The 19,768-nt window shown below is 38.4% G+C and overlaps 1 protein-coding gene across 1 annotated transcript in view; it reads left to right on the plus strand.

Annotated features, from left to right (window-relative positions):
* Positions 1–2,383: 2,383 nt before the first annotated feature.
* Positions 2,384–19,768, plus strand: part of EPHX2 (epoxide hydrolase 2) — a 90,684-nt gene continuing 73,299 nt past the window's right edge. The window contains exons 1-4 of the mRNA XM_044659605.1: positions 2,384–2,731; positions 14,849–14,933; positions 15,087–15,246; positions 16,457–16,647. Coding sequence (XP_044515540.1) covers positions 2,631–2,731; positions 14,849–14,933; positions 15,087–15,246; positions 16,457–16,647 — 537 coding nt within the window. The 5' untranslated portion in view covers positions 2,384–2,630. The remainder of the gene's footprint in view (positions 2,732–14,848; positions 14,934–15,086; positions 15,247–16,456; positions 16,648–19,768) is intronic.

Consider the following 19,768-nt stretch of genomic DNA (forward strand, 5'->3'; position numbering starts at 1 on the left):
TTTAATACCATCAAGGCCGAGAAACTGACGGGGCTTTCCGACCTAACAGAGATGTCCCAGGCTCCACTTAAAGATAACACATGTAGTTGATAGTTTAGCATAGGTTTTTGTTTACGCCTGAAGGCTTCTAAGGCTTTTGTTTTGACTATAGTAAAAATCTTGCTCTCTGTAACTGTGGGAAACTTTCTTGGGCTTTTGGGGAAAGGGATCTTTAATTTCCTTTATAATAAAGTGGCTACTTCAGTATTTCTTGAAGTACAATGAGCTAACAAGCCGTGCTTCCAGTCTGTTTCATTCTTTGCGTCCGACAACCACCCAGGCCACTCAGATTAGTCTCTGGTTATAGAGTATTGATCTCTATACTACAAGTCTATTCAGTAGTTGGTGATGTGGTAATCATTTACTTTACTTCAATGTAAGAAGGGATATTATATATATATTTTTGTTTTTAAATTTTAAACATTTATTAATATTCATTTTTAACATGGTTACATGATTCATGCTTCTACTTTCCCCTTCACCCCCTGCACTCCCCCCACCCATGGCCGACACATATTTCCACTGGTTTTATCATGTGTCCTTGATCAAGACCTATTTCCAAATTGTTGGTAGTTGCATTGGTGTGGTAGTTTCGAGTCTACATCCCCAATCATGTCTGCCCCAGCCCATGCGTTCAAGCAGCTGTTTTTCTTATATGTTTCCTCTCCTGCAGTCCTTCCTCTGGATGTGGGTAGCATCTTTACCATAAATCCCTCAGAATTGTCCTGGGTTTTTGTATTGCTGCTGGTACAGAGGTCCATTACATTCAATTTTACCATAGTATATCAGTCTCTGTGTACAATAGATATATATTTAAGGTATGGTCGCCAGGAATCAATCGGATTAGCTTGATTCCATATTTAAAAAAGACCCAAGTCAGGATGCCTTTTATAGAAGTTTATTTATAATTAGGAAGGTTGAAGGTAGGGAATTAGAGAGAGAGAAACTCAAGCCCCGGATGGCCCAGATGAGGATTTAGAGGTTAATTAAACAAGGCTACTAGACGCAAGGCCTTGACAATTAGAGAGGCAAGAGAGGCCTCCCTGAGGGTAGAGATTCTAGAAAGCCAAGAGAGGCAAAGGGAAGTCAGCCTAACTTACCCACGTGACAATTCAGAGGGAAGCCCCCTGAGGTCTCACCAGAGATCCTTCAGCACCAACTTCAAAGCGCCAACTGCCTCCACAGGAAGTTACCATCATATTTGAAAGATAGCAGCTTTCGTCACTTCCTGCGTCCACCTCCAATTTCAAGTGCACAAATGGCAGCCTCAACACTGTTTTGGACTGCCCAAAGGGCAGTCCCTTATTCTTGATTTGTTACTTATTGTCACATGTGGGTAACTGATCTTCCCCTCCCCATGGTTGGATGGGGTGACATTATTTCTGATGGCTAGAGTCTAACAATGAATGAGGACGAGCTAATTCCATTTACACAATTAGGAACAGGATGCAGGTAACTTGAGCAGGTGGCTTGGCCTACCCACCCAGCCACCCGGGGTCCCCTTCTCACAACTGAGAGCCAGTTTGATTCAGCTTTTAGCCTTTTTATTGTGCTGGCAGCAACTGCCTCTTGCCCCTTGGCTCATGGCATCTGGGTAAGTTCCAAATTCTAAACTGTTGGCTGTCACTCATCCTGGTCTCCATTTTCTTACCAGAAATTAATATTACGCCTCAGACAATTAACTGTGAGATTCTGGGCAAATCATTTAACCCTATTTGCCTTAGTTTCCTCATCTGGAAAATGAACCAGTGGAGGAAATGGCAAAACACTCCAGAATCTTTGCCCCCAACCCCCCCAAATGGGGTCATGAAGAGTCAGATAAAACTGAACAAGGCTCTAAATTGCAGAAAAGGGACTGCTTCACACAGGTAGAAGGGATTTCCTCCCCAGGGAACTTCTATCACAATGAAATCATAGTTCATTCTGTATCCAGTATCAATCACAGTCCCTGGCACACGTGACCGCGGGTGGGAGTGTAGATCTGTGATTTGATTGGTTTGCTGACAATTTCCATAGAAACTCTGTAGCACAGATGCAGATGAGGGAGCCAACCCGGCTGTCTTCAATACAAATGCAGCCCTCTCGGACCCTTGTCCTTGATAATAGTTTATTAGATTTCGCAGCTCCCCAAGCCTTCGGTTGGAGTATTCCCCTGGGGACAGAGCACTGCGCTGGAGGTCTTGGATTCCCAAGCTCAGGCCTGGACTCTGACCCTCTCGGGGCCGGGTATTTTCGTCTCAAGCCTCCTCTCCGCCTGCCAGGAAACTAAAGCAAAAGTCGAAGAAAGCTCGCAAGGGCTAGCTGTTCATCCCGTCCTTAGACGCTAGGAATGGGTAGGGGGAAGACTGTTTAGAAATTTTAGAGAGAGAGGAAAAGTGTTCTCTTAAAATAGGAAAAAAATCGGGTTGGCTTCGCCCAGCTAGCTCGCTGGCCGGGTTCCTGAGGGGCGGAGCTGAGGCAAAGGTCACAAGAGGAGGGGAGAGCCCGGGGAGGGGCAGGAGCAGAGCAGAGCAATTTTGAGAAGGAGGAGTTGGGAGAGAAGTTGGAGGTAGAAGTAGGAGGCAGGAGTTGCGGCGGCGGCGGCTGCAGCCATGGGGCTCCGCGCTGCTCTGTTTGATCTTGGCGGAGTACTAGTGCGTCCCTCCGCGAACGTCATCTTCAGCCAGGCCGAGGAAGACTTGGCTCTGCCCAGGTAGGAAGTGGGCGGCTCGCTCGCTTGCTTTGCTTGCACTGGGCGGCCAGCCGACCTTTGGAGCCCAGCTGCTTGGACTTCCCAACCACGCAGGTCTCTGCGTAGCGCGTCCTCCCGCAGCTTCGAACTTCTCTTTCTACTTAGCCCGGGCAGTCTAGCTGATGGGCCACAGTCTTTTTTCTTCCTGTGCAGCCCCGCCCCCGAAACCCAAATCAATAGATAGCTACTTAAAAGTTAAACTCTACTCCAAGATTTTGCTTTTTTAAAAGCTAGATTTTAACGATTGGTCACATGGTTCAATGGGGAATTGATTGGGGATGTAGACTCTAAATGATCACTCTATTGCAAATAGTAATAATATGAGAATAGGTTTTGAACAATGATACATGTAAAACCCAGAGGAATTGCTCATTGGCTCCGGGAGGCAGGTGGGAAGAGGGGAGGAAAAGAACATGAATCGTGTAACCATGGGAAAATATTTTAAATTAATTAAATAAATAAAAATGAAAAAATAATACAAATTTAAAAAATAATTTAACTCAAAAAAAACCCCTCTAGATTTTAAAATACAAACTCCTCTTTGTTTTAGATTAAGGACAGCGGACCTAAAACTACTCAGTAAATAAAACCAAACTGTCCTCGCTATTTTTCACACATTGCAACTGCCATCTTCAAACATGCCTTTGCCCACTAGAATACGTTGGTTCCTCACCTCTTAGTAGCTATCCCTCCTTTCCTTCCAAGTTTAGCTCAGGGTGACCCTCCTACAAGAGTTCTTTTCTATCCCCACCCCGCCCAGCTTCTAGTGTTCTTTTCCCCAGTAAGCTGTGATTATTTTGAATTCGTTATATGCCCTCCTAGAATGTATGCTTCTTGAGGGTAAGGATTGTTGTTACGCTGCCTGTCACGGGGTAAAGGGACTTTATAAATATTTGTTGATTTATTAATTGATTTCAAAGAAACTACTAAGTTCAGACCCCTCTTGTTTAGTGAGGGGGAAGGCTTGGAACACATCTGAGTCCTGGCTTGTAGAATCAGAGTTTGAGAATTGCAAAGGACCTCAATTGGTGTCCAGTCCAACACATACAGGGAAAGCACCCCTTCTTTAACATATCAAACAGTGGGAAAACACACCACTTATCTCAGCAATCCATTCCACTTTTGAACAGCTCTAATTATAGTAAGACATTTTTTCCTACATCGACTGCCTTTGCTTCTTTGGAACTTCTACTGGTTGCTAAACAAAACAAATTTAATTCCTCTTTCAGGAGATAATCCTTCACATAAAGACTACAATCATATTATCCCCACCCCTCCCCTGAACCTTCTCTTTTCTAGGCTAAAACGTCCCTATTTCCTTCAAATGATTCTCATATGACAAGAGATAACTAGATAGTTCTAGTGGATGAAGTATAGGACCTAGAGTGAGGAACACCTGAGTTCAAGAAGCTGTATGGCCCTGGAGCAAATCTCTTAACCTCTGTCCGCCTCAATTTCTTCACCTGTAAAATGGGAATAAAAATAACACCTACCTCCCAGGTATGGAGTGAGGATAAAAAGATATAATATTTGTAAAGTGCATAGCACAATGCCAGGCACATAGTAGGTGTTTAATAAATGTTTTTCACCACCTCCCTCAACAAAGAACAAAAAGGAAATAGTTCAGCTGTAACAAGATATCCAAAAAAAAATCTACTACCATATACAATATTTCACACTCTTAAGCCTCCACCTCTGCAAAGAAACAAGAGGAGCTGCCTTCCTATTTCTCTTCATTGGGGACAAGCTTGATCATTATTTCATAGTATTCAGGTTTGAAGCTGATCTGTCCATTGACATGGTTGTAGTCCTGGCATGTATTATTTTCTGGGTCCATTTTACTTTTGTGTCAATTCATATGTCTTCTATTGCTTTTCCAAATTCTTTTTTTTAAGACCCTTACTTTCCATCTTAGAATCAATATTGTATATTGGTTCCAAGGCAGAAGTAAGGGCTAAGCACTGGGAGTTAAATAACTTGCCCAGGGTCACACAGTAAGGAAATGTCTGAGCCAAAATTTGAATCCATTACCTCCCATCTCTAGACCTGTCTGTCAATCCACTGAGCCACCTAGCTGCCCCCTCCAAATTCTTAATATGCATTATTTCTTACAGCGCCATAATAATCTATTACATTCATGCTCTACAATATCCTTCCCCAATCTAGGCAATTCCCTTTTTTTTTTTTACAAGTGAATAAATTATGGCAAAGAGAGAGAGGTGAAATAATGTTCCCAAAGCTCCATATATGATTAGTAAGAGGCACAGCTGATACTTAAATGCAGGTGCTGCTTTGAGTCCCCAGCTCTTTATACTTAGTTAAGCATTTATTAAGTTCCCAAGTACCAGGCAGGGTGCTAAGGGATAGGAATACAAAGAAGTAAACAATAGCCCTTGACTTCAAGGGGCTTACAATCTAATGGAGACAGTAATGTATAAAAGGAAGCTAAAAGGAGTGGATGGGGTGGGGAGTAGAGCATACCCAGCACTGGAACTTAATGAAGTCCAGATGAGTGGCATAGGCACTCTCCATTAATGAATGATCTGGAGAAGTTCTCTGCCCTCCAACTTCACCAGTCAGAGAGAGGAAGGGATGCCAGGGCCAGCAGGTACAGATGAGGTATAAGTTCCAGGGTTGATGTGATCTTGCAGGAAGATAGGATCTTTGAGGGATACCATGATTAAAATATTATTGGGGAAGTAGACACTAAAAACGATTACTCTAGTCCAACTATCAATAATATGGAATTAGGTCTTAATCAATGATACATGTAAAACCCAGTGGAATTGTGCGTCAACTTGTTAGGCCTGGGAAGCCGACTGAGTATAAGAGCTGATAAAATCAGCTACACCTAATGAATGGCAGGAAAACCCCCAACCAGTAACATCTGTTGAATGGATGATAGGAAGCATGTGTTTCCTCAAATTATATAAGCTGGCTAAAGCCTCTCATTCACTGTTCCATTTGCCTTGGAGGCTGTGGGACCCAAGCTCGAGCTTGCAATAAAACAGTACCTCTTGCTTTTACATTATCTGGTGTACCTAATTTGGGAAATCAGAACTGGACTGAACAGGCTAAGGGGGGTTAGGGGGATTTGGGGAGAGGGAAAGAACATGAAACATGTAACTATGGGAAAATATTCAAAATAAAAATATAATTTAAAAAATAATACTGTAGCACATTAAAAAAAAACTAGAGTAGAATAACTGGGTGGGAAATGAGGGGATGAATGGCTTGGATATTCTCTTTAAATGGAGTTCTGCCCTATAAGGTAAAGAAAAACATGGCTATATCCTCTCCTATATGACATGGGCTACTGTTGTAGACATGTCTCTTCACTCCCCACACCACTACCATCATTCCCAACCAACCTTCTGTTTTCCAGGTTATTGTCCCCACTTCCTTCTACCAATCTTCCTACGGGGACAGTTACCAGTTCCCTATCCATCCTAGTTCCCCTCTTTTGTATGTGTTGCAAAAACAGTGACCTTTGTAAAACTTTGCATTTCATTATAGTCATAATTAACCAATTCACCATTAGCTGGACGTGTACTTTAACTAGTATTTCCTTCATTGTCCTAACTCAACAATTATCTTTTAAACAAGGCCTTTTCTGGCTAGCTTTAAATTGTAGTTGTCTGCCACTACACAGCAGAGCAGAGCAAAGCTCAGTATCCTCAGGGAGAATTATGTTCATGACCTTGACCTTGTAAGCTATGTGCTAACCAGCAATGGAGTTATACATATATAGGTGTTCTTGGGGGTATCCCTGGAGTTCTGGCTGCTGAAATAGCAGTTACCATAGTAACAGAGGCTGGCAGCATTTGGAGAGAATAGGAGGCTTGTTAGGGGCTTTGCAGAAGAATAAAATGAGCAAGTCAAAGCTGAAAATCTTAGGCCCTTTAATTTGGCATATTTAAAGAAGAGCCTGAAAGAGAAGCCAATGGACTTATTTGGAGACATCCTAAGGAATGGGATGCAGAGATGGCAAGGAGCAGCTTAAGGAGCCCCTTATACATACCAGGACTAACACTTCCAAATTACTGAATGTCATTGGTCTCCCTCCCAATAGGTTTGAGACTAGCATCTTCCAAACAATGGGAAGGGTTTTTCCCTTGGCCTTGATTGTTGACTGTTGAGGGTTGATTGGCTTTTCTACCCCAGACATGGGAAGGTAACTTCCAAACATCTAGTAAACTAAAAATTGTGATCCTGAAATGTTCCACCTATAAAAGTTTTCAGAGAAGGGGAGGGTCCAGAGAAGGGACAGATAAGGAAAAAATGAGTATCAGGCAAGAGAGGGGGGCACAACTAGGGAAAAGACAACTTCTTAGAGAAAGAGTAGGTTAGAAAAATTGGAGATTTTTGCCAACTACAACATACCTTGATTGCTCATAGGGAGCATTAATTAAATACCTACTATATGTTTGTTTTCTGCTCAGCATTATGAATGGATAAATAAAAATGAAATAGCCCCTGTCCTCAAGGAACATATATATATATATATATATATGTGTATATATATATATATATATATATATATATAACTACTATATACACAAAATATGTACCAAATAAATACAAGGTAATTTGCCAGGGAAGGTATTAGAAGCTGGGGGAATCAAGAAAGACCTCCTGGAGCAAGTGGCATTTGATCTGAACTTAAAGGAAATGAGGGATTTTAAGAGATGAAAGTGAGGAGTTAGTGCATTCTGATCATCTGGGACCTCCTGGACAAAGGGATGAAGATAAAAGTTGGAGTGTCATTGTCTCAAGGAGAGACAGCTTGAACTTAAGCCCTAAAAGCAAACTGCTGAGTTTTCAAATCAAAAGGCTTTGGGGTGGGACAAAAAAGATACAAATTAATGTTAACTTTCCACAGTGTTGTGGGGGCTAGAATCATTAAGACTTAGCAACTGATGGAATATGGGTGATAAGAGAAAGTGAAGAGTATGGTAAGAATGATGGTAACCTTGACAGAAACAGAGGAATTAAGAAGAGAAGGGGATTTAAGGGAATAAATAAGAAGTTTATGTGCTAAATGATCAGTCCATTGAAATATAGTCAATAACAAACCTGTGTAACATTGAGTTTCAACTGAGAAAAAGAAGGCAGAAGTAGCAATCATGATCTCATATAAAGCTAAAGCAAAAATCGATCTGATTAAAAGAGATAAGGAAAATAATTCTATCTTGATAAAAGACAGCATAGACAATGAAGATTATCAGTACTTAATGTATATGTAACAAATGGAATAGCATCCAGATTTTTTTAAGTTTACTTATTTAATTAACTTAGAATATTTTTGTATGCTTACATGATTCATGTTCTTTCCCTCTCCTCCTCCCACTCCCTTCCTGTAAGCAATAAGCAATTCCACTGGGTTTTGTATGTGTCATTGATCAAGACCTATTTCCATATTATTAATATTTGGTGAGTCTACATCCCCAATCATATCCCCATCGAGCTATGTGATCAAGCAGTTGTTTTTCTTCTGTGTTTCTATTTCCATAGTTCTTTCTCTGGATGTGGATAAAATTCTCTCTGGATATGGATAGTGTTCTTTTTCATAAATCCCTCAGAATTGTCCTGGATCATTGTATTGCTGCTAGTAGAGAAGTCCATTACATTTGATTGTGCCACAGTATATCTATCTCTGTGTATAAGGTTCTCCTGGTTCTGCTCCTTTCACTCTGCATCAGTCCTGGAGGTCATTCCAGTTCACATGAAATTCCTCCAGTTCATTATTCCTTTTAGCATAATAGTATTCCATCACCAACAGATACCACAGTTTGTTCAGCCATTCCCCAATCGAAAGGCATCCCCTCATTTTCCAATTTTTTGCCACCACAAAGAGTGTGGCTGTAAATATTTTTGTACAAGTCTTTTTCCTTATTTTCTGTTTGGAGTATAAACCAAGCAGTGGTATGGCTGGATGAAAGGGCAGGAATTCTTTTAAAGCCCTTTGTGCATAGTTCCAAATTGCCTTCCAGAATGGTTGGATCTAGCATCCATATATTTAAAGGAGAAACTAAAGGAACTCAAGCAAGAAATAGACTGTAAAACTATACTAGTGGGGAACTTCAACCTCCCCCTATTAGAACTAGATAAATCCAAACAAAAAAATAAGTAAGAAAGAAGTAAAGGAAGTTAATGAAATTTTAGAAAAGTTAGATTTAATAGATATCTTGAAAAAATTGAATAGGGATAAAAATGAATATATTTTCTTGTCAGCAGCACGTGGTACACATACAAAAATTGACCATGTACTAGGCCATAAAAACTTCACAACCAAATACAGAAAAGAAGAAATAATAAATGTGACTTTTTCAGATTGTAATTCAATAAAAATTATAATCAACAAGGGTTCATGGAAAGACAAATTAAAAATTAATTGGAAACAAAATAATCTAATTCTTCAAAATGGGTGAGCCAAAGAACAAATCATATAAACAGTCACTGATTTCATTGAAGAGAATGACAATGAGGAGACAACATATCAGAATGTATGGTATGCATCCAAAGCAGTTCTCAGGGGGAAAATTATTTCCTTGAGTGTGTCTATTGATAAAACAGAGAAAAAGCAGATTAACGAATTGGGAATGCAACCGAAAAAACATGAAAATAAAAACAAATCTAAAAATCCCTAATTAAAAACTAAATTGGAAATCCTAAAAACCAAAGGAGAAATTAATAAAATAAAAGTAAAAGAACTATTGAACTAATAAATAAGACTAGAAGCTAGTTCTATGGAAAAAAGCACATATAAAATAGGTGGAGCATTAGTTAATCTGATTTTAAAAAAAGAAAGAAGAGAATCAAATTACCTGTATCAAAAATGAAAAAGTGATTTCATCTCTAATGAAGAGGAAATTAAAGCAATCATTAGGAACTATTTTGCCAAATTATATAACAATAAATCTAATAATATAGGTAAAATGGATGAATATTTATTAAAATATAAGTTGATTAACAAGAGAGGAAATAGAATACTTAAATAACCCTACCTTAGAAAAAAAATTGAAAAATGGACTCCCCAAGAAAAATCTCCAGGGCCAGATGGATTCACAACTTAATTCCATCAAACATTTAAAGAACAATTAATCCCAATACTATACAAACTGTTTGGCAAAATAAGCAAAGAAGGAACCCTATCAATTTTTTTATGACATATATGATACTGATGCCTGTAAAAGTGAAATTTGGGAGATGCTATCTTAAAGTATATATATTTTCTATGGACACGTGGAAATTGTCAAACTACATTTCCCATGGACCAACGGGTTTCCATTTCCGGTTCTTTGGGCGTGGGGACGCCTACGTCTCCACGCAGAGAAGAGTTTAAATCTCCTGGGTTAGGGGGGAGTGGTCTCTTGGCCAGCAGACTCGGGAGGAGACAGGAGACAATAATGGCGAGGGCGGCGGTTTTGAATTCTTACAAGCATGTGGTCTAATAACTTTATCTATCAGCATGGCTTTAATTAAAATACTAATTTATATTATTATTTCAGTCATAATTATTTTTATATTTATATGCCTAAGCCAGGAAGACCAAAAGCAGAGAAAGAAAATTACAGACCAATTTTCTTAATGAACATGTAAAAATCTTAAATAAAATACTAACAAAGAGATTATTGCATTATGTCACAAGGATTATTCACTATGACCAGGTGGGATTTATACCAGGAATATACCAGGAATGCAAGGCTGGTTTAATATTAGGAAAACTATCAGAAGAATTGACCATCTCAATAATCAAACTAACAGAAATCACATGATTAACTCAATAGATGCAGAAAAATCCTTTGACAAAACCCATTCCTATTGAAAACACTAGAAATCATAGGAACAAAAGAGCCTTTCCTTAAAATAATAAGTCATATTTATTTAAAACCAACATCAAGTATCATCTGCAATGGGGATGTTAGAAGCCTTCCTAATAAGATCAAGAGTGAAGCAATGATGCCCATGATCACTATTATTTAATAATGTACTAGAAATGCCAGGTTTAGCAGTTAGAAAAGAAAAAGAAATTGAAGAAATTAAAGTAGGCAATAAGAAAACTAAACTATCATTCTTTGTGTATGATGTGATAGTATATTTAGAGAATCCTAGAAAATTGACTAAAAAACTAGTTGAAATAATAACTTTAGCAAAGTTATTAATTAAAAACCGTATGGTAAAAATTGGGTTTAGTTCAATATCTCTCTTGTTGGCAAACCTATGGCATATGTGCCTTTTCTCATGTGACACACCCCTCTACCCAGCAACCCAATGGGAACACTTCCTCCCTCCCCTGTCTGGGGTAAGGTGGGGGGATTACATGCCATGTGAGGGTTACAGTTTGCGCACTCATTCTTTAAGGTCTCTAAAAGATTCATTGCAAGGTCAAAATGGGTTTATGATATAAACATAAAGAATAATATTATAAGTAAATTGTGGGAACATAGGATAATAGCTTGCCTGTCAGATCTATGGAGAAGAGAAGAATTTATGAGCAAACAAGAGATAGAGAATATTAAAGGATATAAAATGAATAATTTTGATTATATTAAGTTAAATTTTTTTTTGAAGAAATAAAATAAATGTAATCAAGATTAGAAGGGAAATAGCAAACTGAGGAAATTTTTTTAACCACAAATTCCTGTGATAAAAGCCTTTTTTCTCAAATAAATAAAGAACTGAGTCAAATTTATAAGAAACCAAGTCATTTCCCCAATTGATATATGGTAAAAGAATATGAATAGGCAGTTTTCAGATGAAGAAATCAGAACTATCAATAATAATATGAAAAAATGTTCTAAATCACTCTTGATTAGAAAAATGCACAATTCTGAGATACTACATCATACCTGTCAGATAGGCCAATATGACAGTAAAGGAAATTGATAAATATTGGTGGGAATGTAGCAAAATTGGGACACTAATGCATTGTTTGTGGAGTTGTAAACTAATCCAACCATTCTGGAGGACAACTTGGAATTATGCCCAAAGGGCTATAAAAGAATGCATAGCTTTTGATACAGTAATGCCACTACTAGGTCTGTTTCCCAAAGAGATAAAAAAAAAAAGAGGGAAAAGATCTATTTGTACAAAAATATTTATAGCTGTGTTTTTTGTGGTGGCAAAGAATTGGAAACTAAAGGGAGATCTCTCAGTTGGGGAATGGCTGAACAAATTGCGGTATATGATGGTGAGGGAATACTATTGTGCTATAAGGAATGATGAATAGGATGATTTCAGAAAAAGCTAGAAAGATCTATGTGAACCAATGCAGATTGAAATAAGCAGAACCAGGAGAACATTATACATAGTAACTACAATACTGTGGAATGATCAAATGTGATAGACTTTACTGACAACTGTACAACTATCCAGGACAATTCTGAGGGACTAATGAAAGAGAGTGCTATCCATCTCTAGAGAAAGAACTGTTGGAGTAGAAATGCAGATGAAAACATTTGATTTATCACTTGTTAATTTGGATATATGTTTTGGGGTTTTGGTTTTATAAGATTATATGGAAATATGTTTTGCATGATAATACACTATAACTGAGAGTGAATTGCTTGTGAGCTCCAGAAGCAGGGAGGGAAGAAAGGAAGAAGACCATATGTATCATAAAACTTACATAGAAATTTGTTATTAAAGTAAATTTAAAAAATAAAATAAAAAGAATAACTATTATCCCATTTGTTCCTCACAACTATCCCAGGAGGAAGGTGTTATTATTATTCCCATTTTATAGTTAAGGAAACTGAGGCACACAGAGGTTAGGTAATTTGCCTAAGGTCACTCATATAACTAGTGTCAGAGACTACATTTGAACTCAAGACTTCCTGACTGCAGACCTAGAACTCTGTACACTGTATATCATCAAACTTGTCACAAATGAGGCAGAGGATTGGTAGATCCGCTGATCTGCTAGCCCTGCTTCTCCACTCTCTAAACCATACTTTCAGAAGCTAGTCCTGGGAAAAATTAAATCACTCAGCTTTAAACTCTCTGGGACCATATGTCTTCACCTCAGCTTTATCCCTCTCAACCACAAGATGTATACCTCTTGGCCTTCTCCTGAACCACTTCCTCCCTTTTTCTTTGAGATTGATAATCCAAACAGTAACAATCAAGGGTATGTCAATCAATTGTCCTGTTGCTCCACTCACCATCCCTGAGACTTGCCTAACCAAAACATTGTTCCCCTATATGTGTTTTCTCCTGTTGTTAGAATATAAGTTCCTTGAAGGTGGGGACTGTCTTGTTTTTTTATTGGTAGTTACCAGCCCTTTGCATAGTGCTTAATACATAATAAATACTTAATAGTTTTAAAAAATTCATTCATTTTCATAATCCATGATAAATAAATTAGAAATTTCTAGACATACTTGTGGACTACAGATATATCACCTCAGAGAACAATAATAAAAACTTGGCATTAAATACATGACATTTTATTTATGGAATATAACTAATATTGACTGACCTGGTATCTAAGAAAGAATAAGAATCCAAGAATGGAATTGAAAGGCTCGATGTGGCCAACATCCATGAACCCAGTCAGGAATATATTGACTAAGAGGTAACAAACAAATGACTGAATCTTGTGGATTTGTTTATAGCAACAGAAAGCAAATTAAGAACAAGTAATTGCCACCTCAAAGTACCAAAAGATTATCCTCCAAGACCCTAGATTTATCGATTAATTCAGATCATGTGAAGAAAATGGTAGAAAATGTATAACATATTATAGCAGATAGCTGAAATTCAGCACCTACTGAAATCCTAGCAAGGTGCAACCTAGTGGTCAGTATTATACATTAAAAGCTAAATCCCCATACTATAAATATAGACCTCCAAATATCCTAGCGTTCAACAATTAAACTATATTAGAACTGGAGCCTTATCACAGACAAAATTTCCCAGCTGATAATACAAATACAAAAAATTTAAGAATATTAATAGCTAATAATTGGGGCAGCTGGGTGGCTCAGTGGATTGAGAGCCAGGCCTAGAGACTGGAGGTCCTAGGTTCAAGTCCGGCCTCGGACACTTCCAGCTGTGTGACCTTGGGCAAGTCACTTGACCCCTACTGCCCACCCTTACCACTCCTGGGCCAAGGATGGTCCCTAGCCCGAATGAAAAAGGAGGAGGGTTGGGCATGGGGCTAGCAACCCCACCCTGTAAAAACTACATCTGCTAAAGAAACTGCAACCTAAAGTAGGGGCAGCTGGGCTAGCTCAGTGGATTGAGAGCCAGGCCTAGAGATGAAAGGTCCTAGGTTCAAATCCGGGCTCAGACACTTCCCAGCTGGGTGACCCTGAGCGACAGTGTGACCCATTGCCTACTGGTTGTGGCCCTATGCTCCTAGAATGGAGTCCCAGGATAAAAAAAAAAAGCTAGGGTTCATATAGCACTTTAAAGTTGCAAAGTGCTTTACAAATATTATCTTAATTTATCCTTACAACAACTTTATTATCTTTTTAATTATTTATTAAAAAGGGACTTTTATTATCTTCATTTTACAGATAAGAAAACCAAGGCAGGCAGAGGTTATGAGTTAGTAAATAATGATTAAGCACCTATGTGCCAAATCTGTGCTAAGTGCTGGGGATACAATGACAGGCAAAAGAGGGTCTCTACCTTCAAGGAGCTCATAACCCAGTGGAGACAACATGCTAACAACTGTGTACAAACAAGCCATGTATAGGATAAGGGAAATATTCAACAGAGGGGAGGGAGTAGAATTAAGAGCAATTGGGAAAAGCTTCTTGTAGGAGGTGGGATTTAAGCTAAGACATGAGGGAACCAGGGAAGTTAGGAGGCAGAGATGAGGAGGTGAAGCATTACTTACAGGTATGGGAGGACGACCAGTGAGAATTCCTAGTTGGGAACAATGAGTTTTTGAAAGCGAGGGATTAGAAACCATGGCTCCTGAACTTCCAGCACAGTACCGTTGCTATTTTTCCATATTTTCTATCCAAGAAAATGAACTAGAATCCACTATCCAGATGTGACTTTAACATTCTGAATATTTATTTATCCTTTTTTTGTTGTTGTTTGTTTGCTTGACACTTCTAGGGGCTTTTTAAATAAAGTTATCACTCAAGGAGGCCTTGAGAGTCCCTATCTTCACCTCATGAAAGGAGAGATCACATTTTTGCAGGTAAAAATGGGATAGGTCTTATAGTGGGTCAAAGTAGATGAATTTTTAGTTGTAGTCTAGAATGGTTAAATCATTTTTCCACAAGTGATATATCTCTTAGTGTTGCTGTTATTCCTCTCCAGCATTGACTTATTTATCAATTTATTTTTGTAGTGGGTCCCTCTCATGGAAGAAGATTGTAGGAAACTTGCTGCAGCTTCCAAGTTCTGCCTCCCAGAGCAATTCTCTATACAGAAAATCTTTGAAGATATGATTTCAAAAGGAAAGATCAATTACCCTATGCTGCGGGCTGCCATCACTTTGAGAAATAAGGGTAAAAACTAGATGCCATACATGTTCTGTCCTAGGGTCACCATAAATCCTTAGAGTGGTTTATTCCAAAATGTAACAAAATGCTCTTTGATATACTAAATTGACTGACTAGAGTCAGATTGTGGACTGATAATGAGCCTTAACAAATAGTAAATGCAGGAAATAACATCGATATGCCAAGAATTAATTATTTCATCCATACAGCAACTCCTTCCACTGATGCATATCATAGACTGTATATTATTAACTCTTCATATAATTGCCTGAATCTCAGAGAGATTAAATGACTTGAGCACAGAGGTAATAAGTGTCAGAAGTGGGATTTGAATCCAAGTCTTCCTAACTCAAGATCCAAGCATTCTATCTACTACACCAACTTCAAATCTTATCTTTCATATTACAGAACTTCAAAGGTGGAGTGGTTGGCTTGTGAAGTGGGAGACCTGAATTCATTCATTGACGTGGAATAGGATAAGGCAGAATGCTCTTGCACATAGGTTATGGGAAACCACCACTGAAACCACTCTACTTCCTTTTAGTAGGCAGTCCATGAATATACCATCCCACTTTCTTATTTTCTCCCTCATACCAATACAGAAACAATTGTATTCTTTGTTTTCCTCTCACTTCAAAAACTTCCTGGCTTTGTTGGGTACTTATATCCAGGAAGTAATATACATATGTCTTTTTCTCCAGCTATGAAATGAAAAGAATAATCTGTGAACCCCAGATTAAGAATTACAAGACTTTGGGAAGAGGGGAGACAAGAAGGGAGGAAGACAACATGAATCATGGAATCATGGGAAATTTTTTAAATTAAATTTAAAAAATTTTTTTAAATGAATTACAAGATAATTGGGTACCTGATAGTTATAGTAAAGTGCAGTATATCTCACTTAAACATACAATGAAGAGATTTAACTCATGGTCATATGTGTGATTTAGGAGCGAACCAGAGAAAAGGACTCTGGATTATCATGAGGCCATCTTCAAACCTAGATTGTAGTTCTGAGAACTGAAAATCTGGAAACAGTTGCAGAAAGGGAATTGTGGTAGAGGGAAGACTAGACTTGCTATCCTAGTACACCTCAATTGAGTTCTTTTCTTATAAATCAGATAAAAATCTGTATAAGTAGTTTTGATCTACTCAAAGAAAGGCACTGTTAATAGTAATTTCCTGTTTTGTTTTGTTTTTCCTCTCGCTCTCTTAGGATATAAAACCTGCATCCTTACCAACAACTGGGTAGATGATGGCCCCCAGAGAGATGTTGTTGCTCAGTTGATGTGTACCCTAAGCAAGCATTTTGACCTAGTTATAGAATCATGCCGAATTGGAATGGTCAAGCCAGACCCGGAGATTTATAAATTTGCCCTGGAGGCTTTGAAGGTGGGCCCACATGAGGTGAGTTGAAGTTTCCCTATTGCAAGAATCCTAATCTGAAGGGAACAGTAACTACAAGCAAGGGAGGAAACTTGGGGAAAACAAAGGAATGGTGGGATAGGAAGGGATGGGAATGGGAATAGGGTGGGAAGGAAAGAGACAGAAATAGAGTAAGGAAAAAAGAGGAGTTTCTCCAGAGGACTTTGCTTCTACTGTAAGTGGCATAGGAGGGAGAGGCAGAGAAATTGGATATTAGAAGGTCTTAGGAGTTGATTAAAGACTAAAATCAAGATTGAAAACTGAAGAAAAGCAAAGTGAGAAATGAGATAGGCATATTGCTTACCTTCTTAATGGATGGGGAGGGGTTAGAGGGTGACTCAAGCTGAGACTTTATAGTATGCAGCTCTACCAAAGTCCATGAGCGCTCAAGGTGCCAAAATCCTAATTCTCACCAGAACTCTTGAGATTGGCATGGATAAAAGGATAAATGTTTATACAGACAGCAAATATGCTTTTAATGTAGTCCATTGCACCAGCCAAATCTGGAGATACCATGGCTTTATAACTGCTGATGGGAAGAAAATAGCCTATAATAATATCATATAAATATCATAATAAATCAACTCCTAGAATCTGTCTAGTTGCCCAAAGAAGTTGCGGTGATACATTGCAGATCACATCAAAAGGGTATAGATTGGGTGTCATTAGGAAACAGAAGGGCGGACATAACAGCCAAATATGGAGCCCGATTTGGTCTCATCCATGTGTTAAACTTCTTGGTGGATGAAGCAGATCTCAAACAAGCCTACTCCCCAAGGGAAATGAAGCACTGGATAGAAAATCTAGGGGCCAAATTAGTGAGAGGCGTATGGTTGTCCAGTGCAGACAAACCCATTCTTCCAAGATCTTTATACAATACCTATGCAGTTCATTGCACACCAAAGGGCATTATGGGACTCAATCCCTCATAGATGGCATCCAAAGATACTGGATAGCACCTGGAAATTCTACACGTGCAATAAGAACATGCCAGAAATGCAAGGTTTGCTTGCAGTACAATCAGGGGATGACCAGAATTAAAGGGCTTGGTGGGAGGCAATTGGCATATGCCCCGTTTGAGTGCTTACAAATCGATTGCATATTAATGCCCAATTGTCAAGGCTACAAATATGCCCTAGTCATCATTGATAGGTTGACTAGATGGCCAGAAGTGTTCCCAGCAAAGAAAAATAACGCAGCCTTTGTAGTGAAGACACTTCTGAGAGAGATAGTCCCGAGATTTTCAGTACCAGCCAGAATAGACTCGGACCATGGATCACACTTTTCTCAAAACATCCTACATGAGATTTAGAAAATCTTAGGAATAAAAAGATGCCTTCATAGTGTTTACCACCTTCAGTCATCAGGACAAATTGAGAATTGCAACAAGAAAGTTAAAACTTTGATTGGAAAAGTGTGTTCAGAGAGCCATCTGAAATGGGTACAAGCACTCCCCGTTGTTCTTTTTTATTTGAGAAGTCAACCCTGTGGTGACACTCATTTATCACTGTTTGAACTTTTGTATGGTCATGCTCCATGGCATAGTTCATCCCAGAAATCAGCTCACTTGTCACACCTTGGAGCTGAATGCCAGTTGTATAGATACATAAAAGCTTTGAAGAAAAGACTAGATGAATTTCACAAACTTGGACTTCTAACTCAAAAAGTTTCATTAGACTTTAGTTTATATCAGCTTAAACCGGGAGATATGGTCTACATAAGGAACTTTGCAAGGAAGTCAGTTCTGGACCCTAAATGGGTCGGGCCTCATCAAATATTAATCACAAGCCCTACGTGTGTCACAGTTGAGAATAGAGAACCTTGGTTTCACATCACACATGTGAAGGCTGTAAATGAACATGCTGTAAATGAAGAACACCATGAAACACTAACTGATTTAGAGCAACATCAAATACATACACAAACTGATACACAGCATACAGAAGGTACTGATGAGGAAGATTGAACTACTTGAAATTAAAAAAAATGGAAAATTTTTTTTTGCAACACAAAATTTGGTAACACAATTAACACAATTACACAACAATGACTACCGTTCCTGCTTAAGAAGGTGACAAGTCAACCACCTGGCAAGATGATAGACAACAGGCAAGTATGTATGTGGTACAGATGAAAAAATGAAGTACACAAAAGCTACAAGCTGCAGTGATCCACAGCATGGGCGACACAAAGGAAGGGTTACTCACAAGAGAAATGTAATCTTTATTAAATATATGCAGGAAGAGGACTGGAAAAAAGAAGTTATGTAAGGTTATAATGTTGAGTACACAACTACACAATACACAAATGAGACATCACACGATAGGTTACATGCCACACTACCCAGTGTTACATGAGAAAAATCGTGATTCTCTGGGGGTGGCAGAAGGTCCAGGCAGTAGAGGTAAGTATGTGCATGTACCAGCACATATATTAGTACATGGGACACAACACAAAACTGATTTTTCACTTTTGAAAAGGACCTCATGTAGATAAATGAGTCTCTCTCTCTCTATGTATATAATATGTATATATGTATCATATGTACATGTTGCATGTGAATATCTGTATATAATGGAAGAATATCCTATGATCTCTGTCAAAAAAGATCATTGTTTCTTTTGATTTGATAGACATCAATGGAACTTTTGCTTGTACAAAGTTACATAGTGTGTGTATGTATGCATTGTGTATAGCTGTATATTTGTATTATAATTACTAATACATATATAGTTTAGAGTTACTAACAACCTTAGGGGAAGGTAGCTTTAGGGACCTTTGGAATAAAAGAGTTAGATTAAGGAAAGCCACTGTAGTAATAAGAATAAGTAATTAGATATAGCCATGCACATAGTTATTACTAACAAGATACCTTAACATACTAATAAGTTAGAACTTAAAGTATTAACACCATTAATATAGCTTAAGGAAGATACTAACACAAAAATTAGAATTACATGTATGTTTTGCCTAGACACAGTTTTATAGTTTTCTTACAAGCACTTTGCTTGAAGAGTTTGACCATGTTAAATGCTTTGTTATGTTATAGGACAGAGAGCAAGTTGAGATACAGTTTAACCTTTTGCAGGTTTGCATTTCATTG

This window comes from Gracilinanus agilis, chromosome 2 (genome assembly GCF_016433145.1).
Source record: "Gracilinanus agilis isolate LMUSP501 chromosome 2, AgileGrace, whole genome shotgun sequence".
Lineage (NCBI taxonomy): Eukaryota > Metazoa > Chordata > Mammalia > Didelphimorphia > Didelphidae > Gracilinanus > Gracilinanus agilis.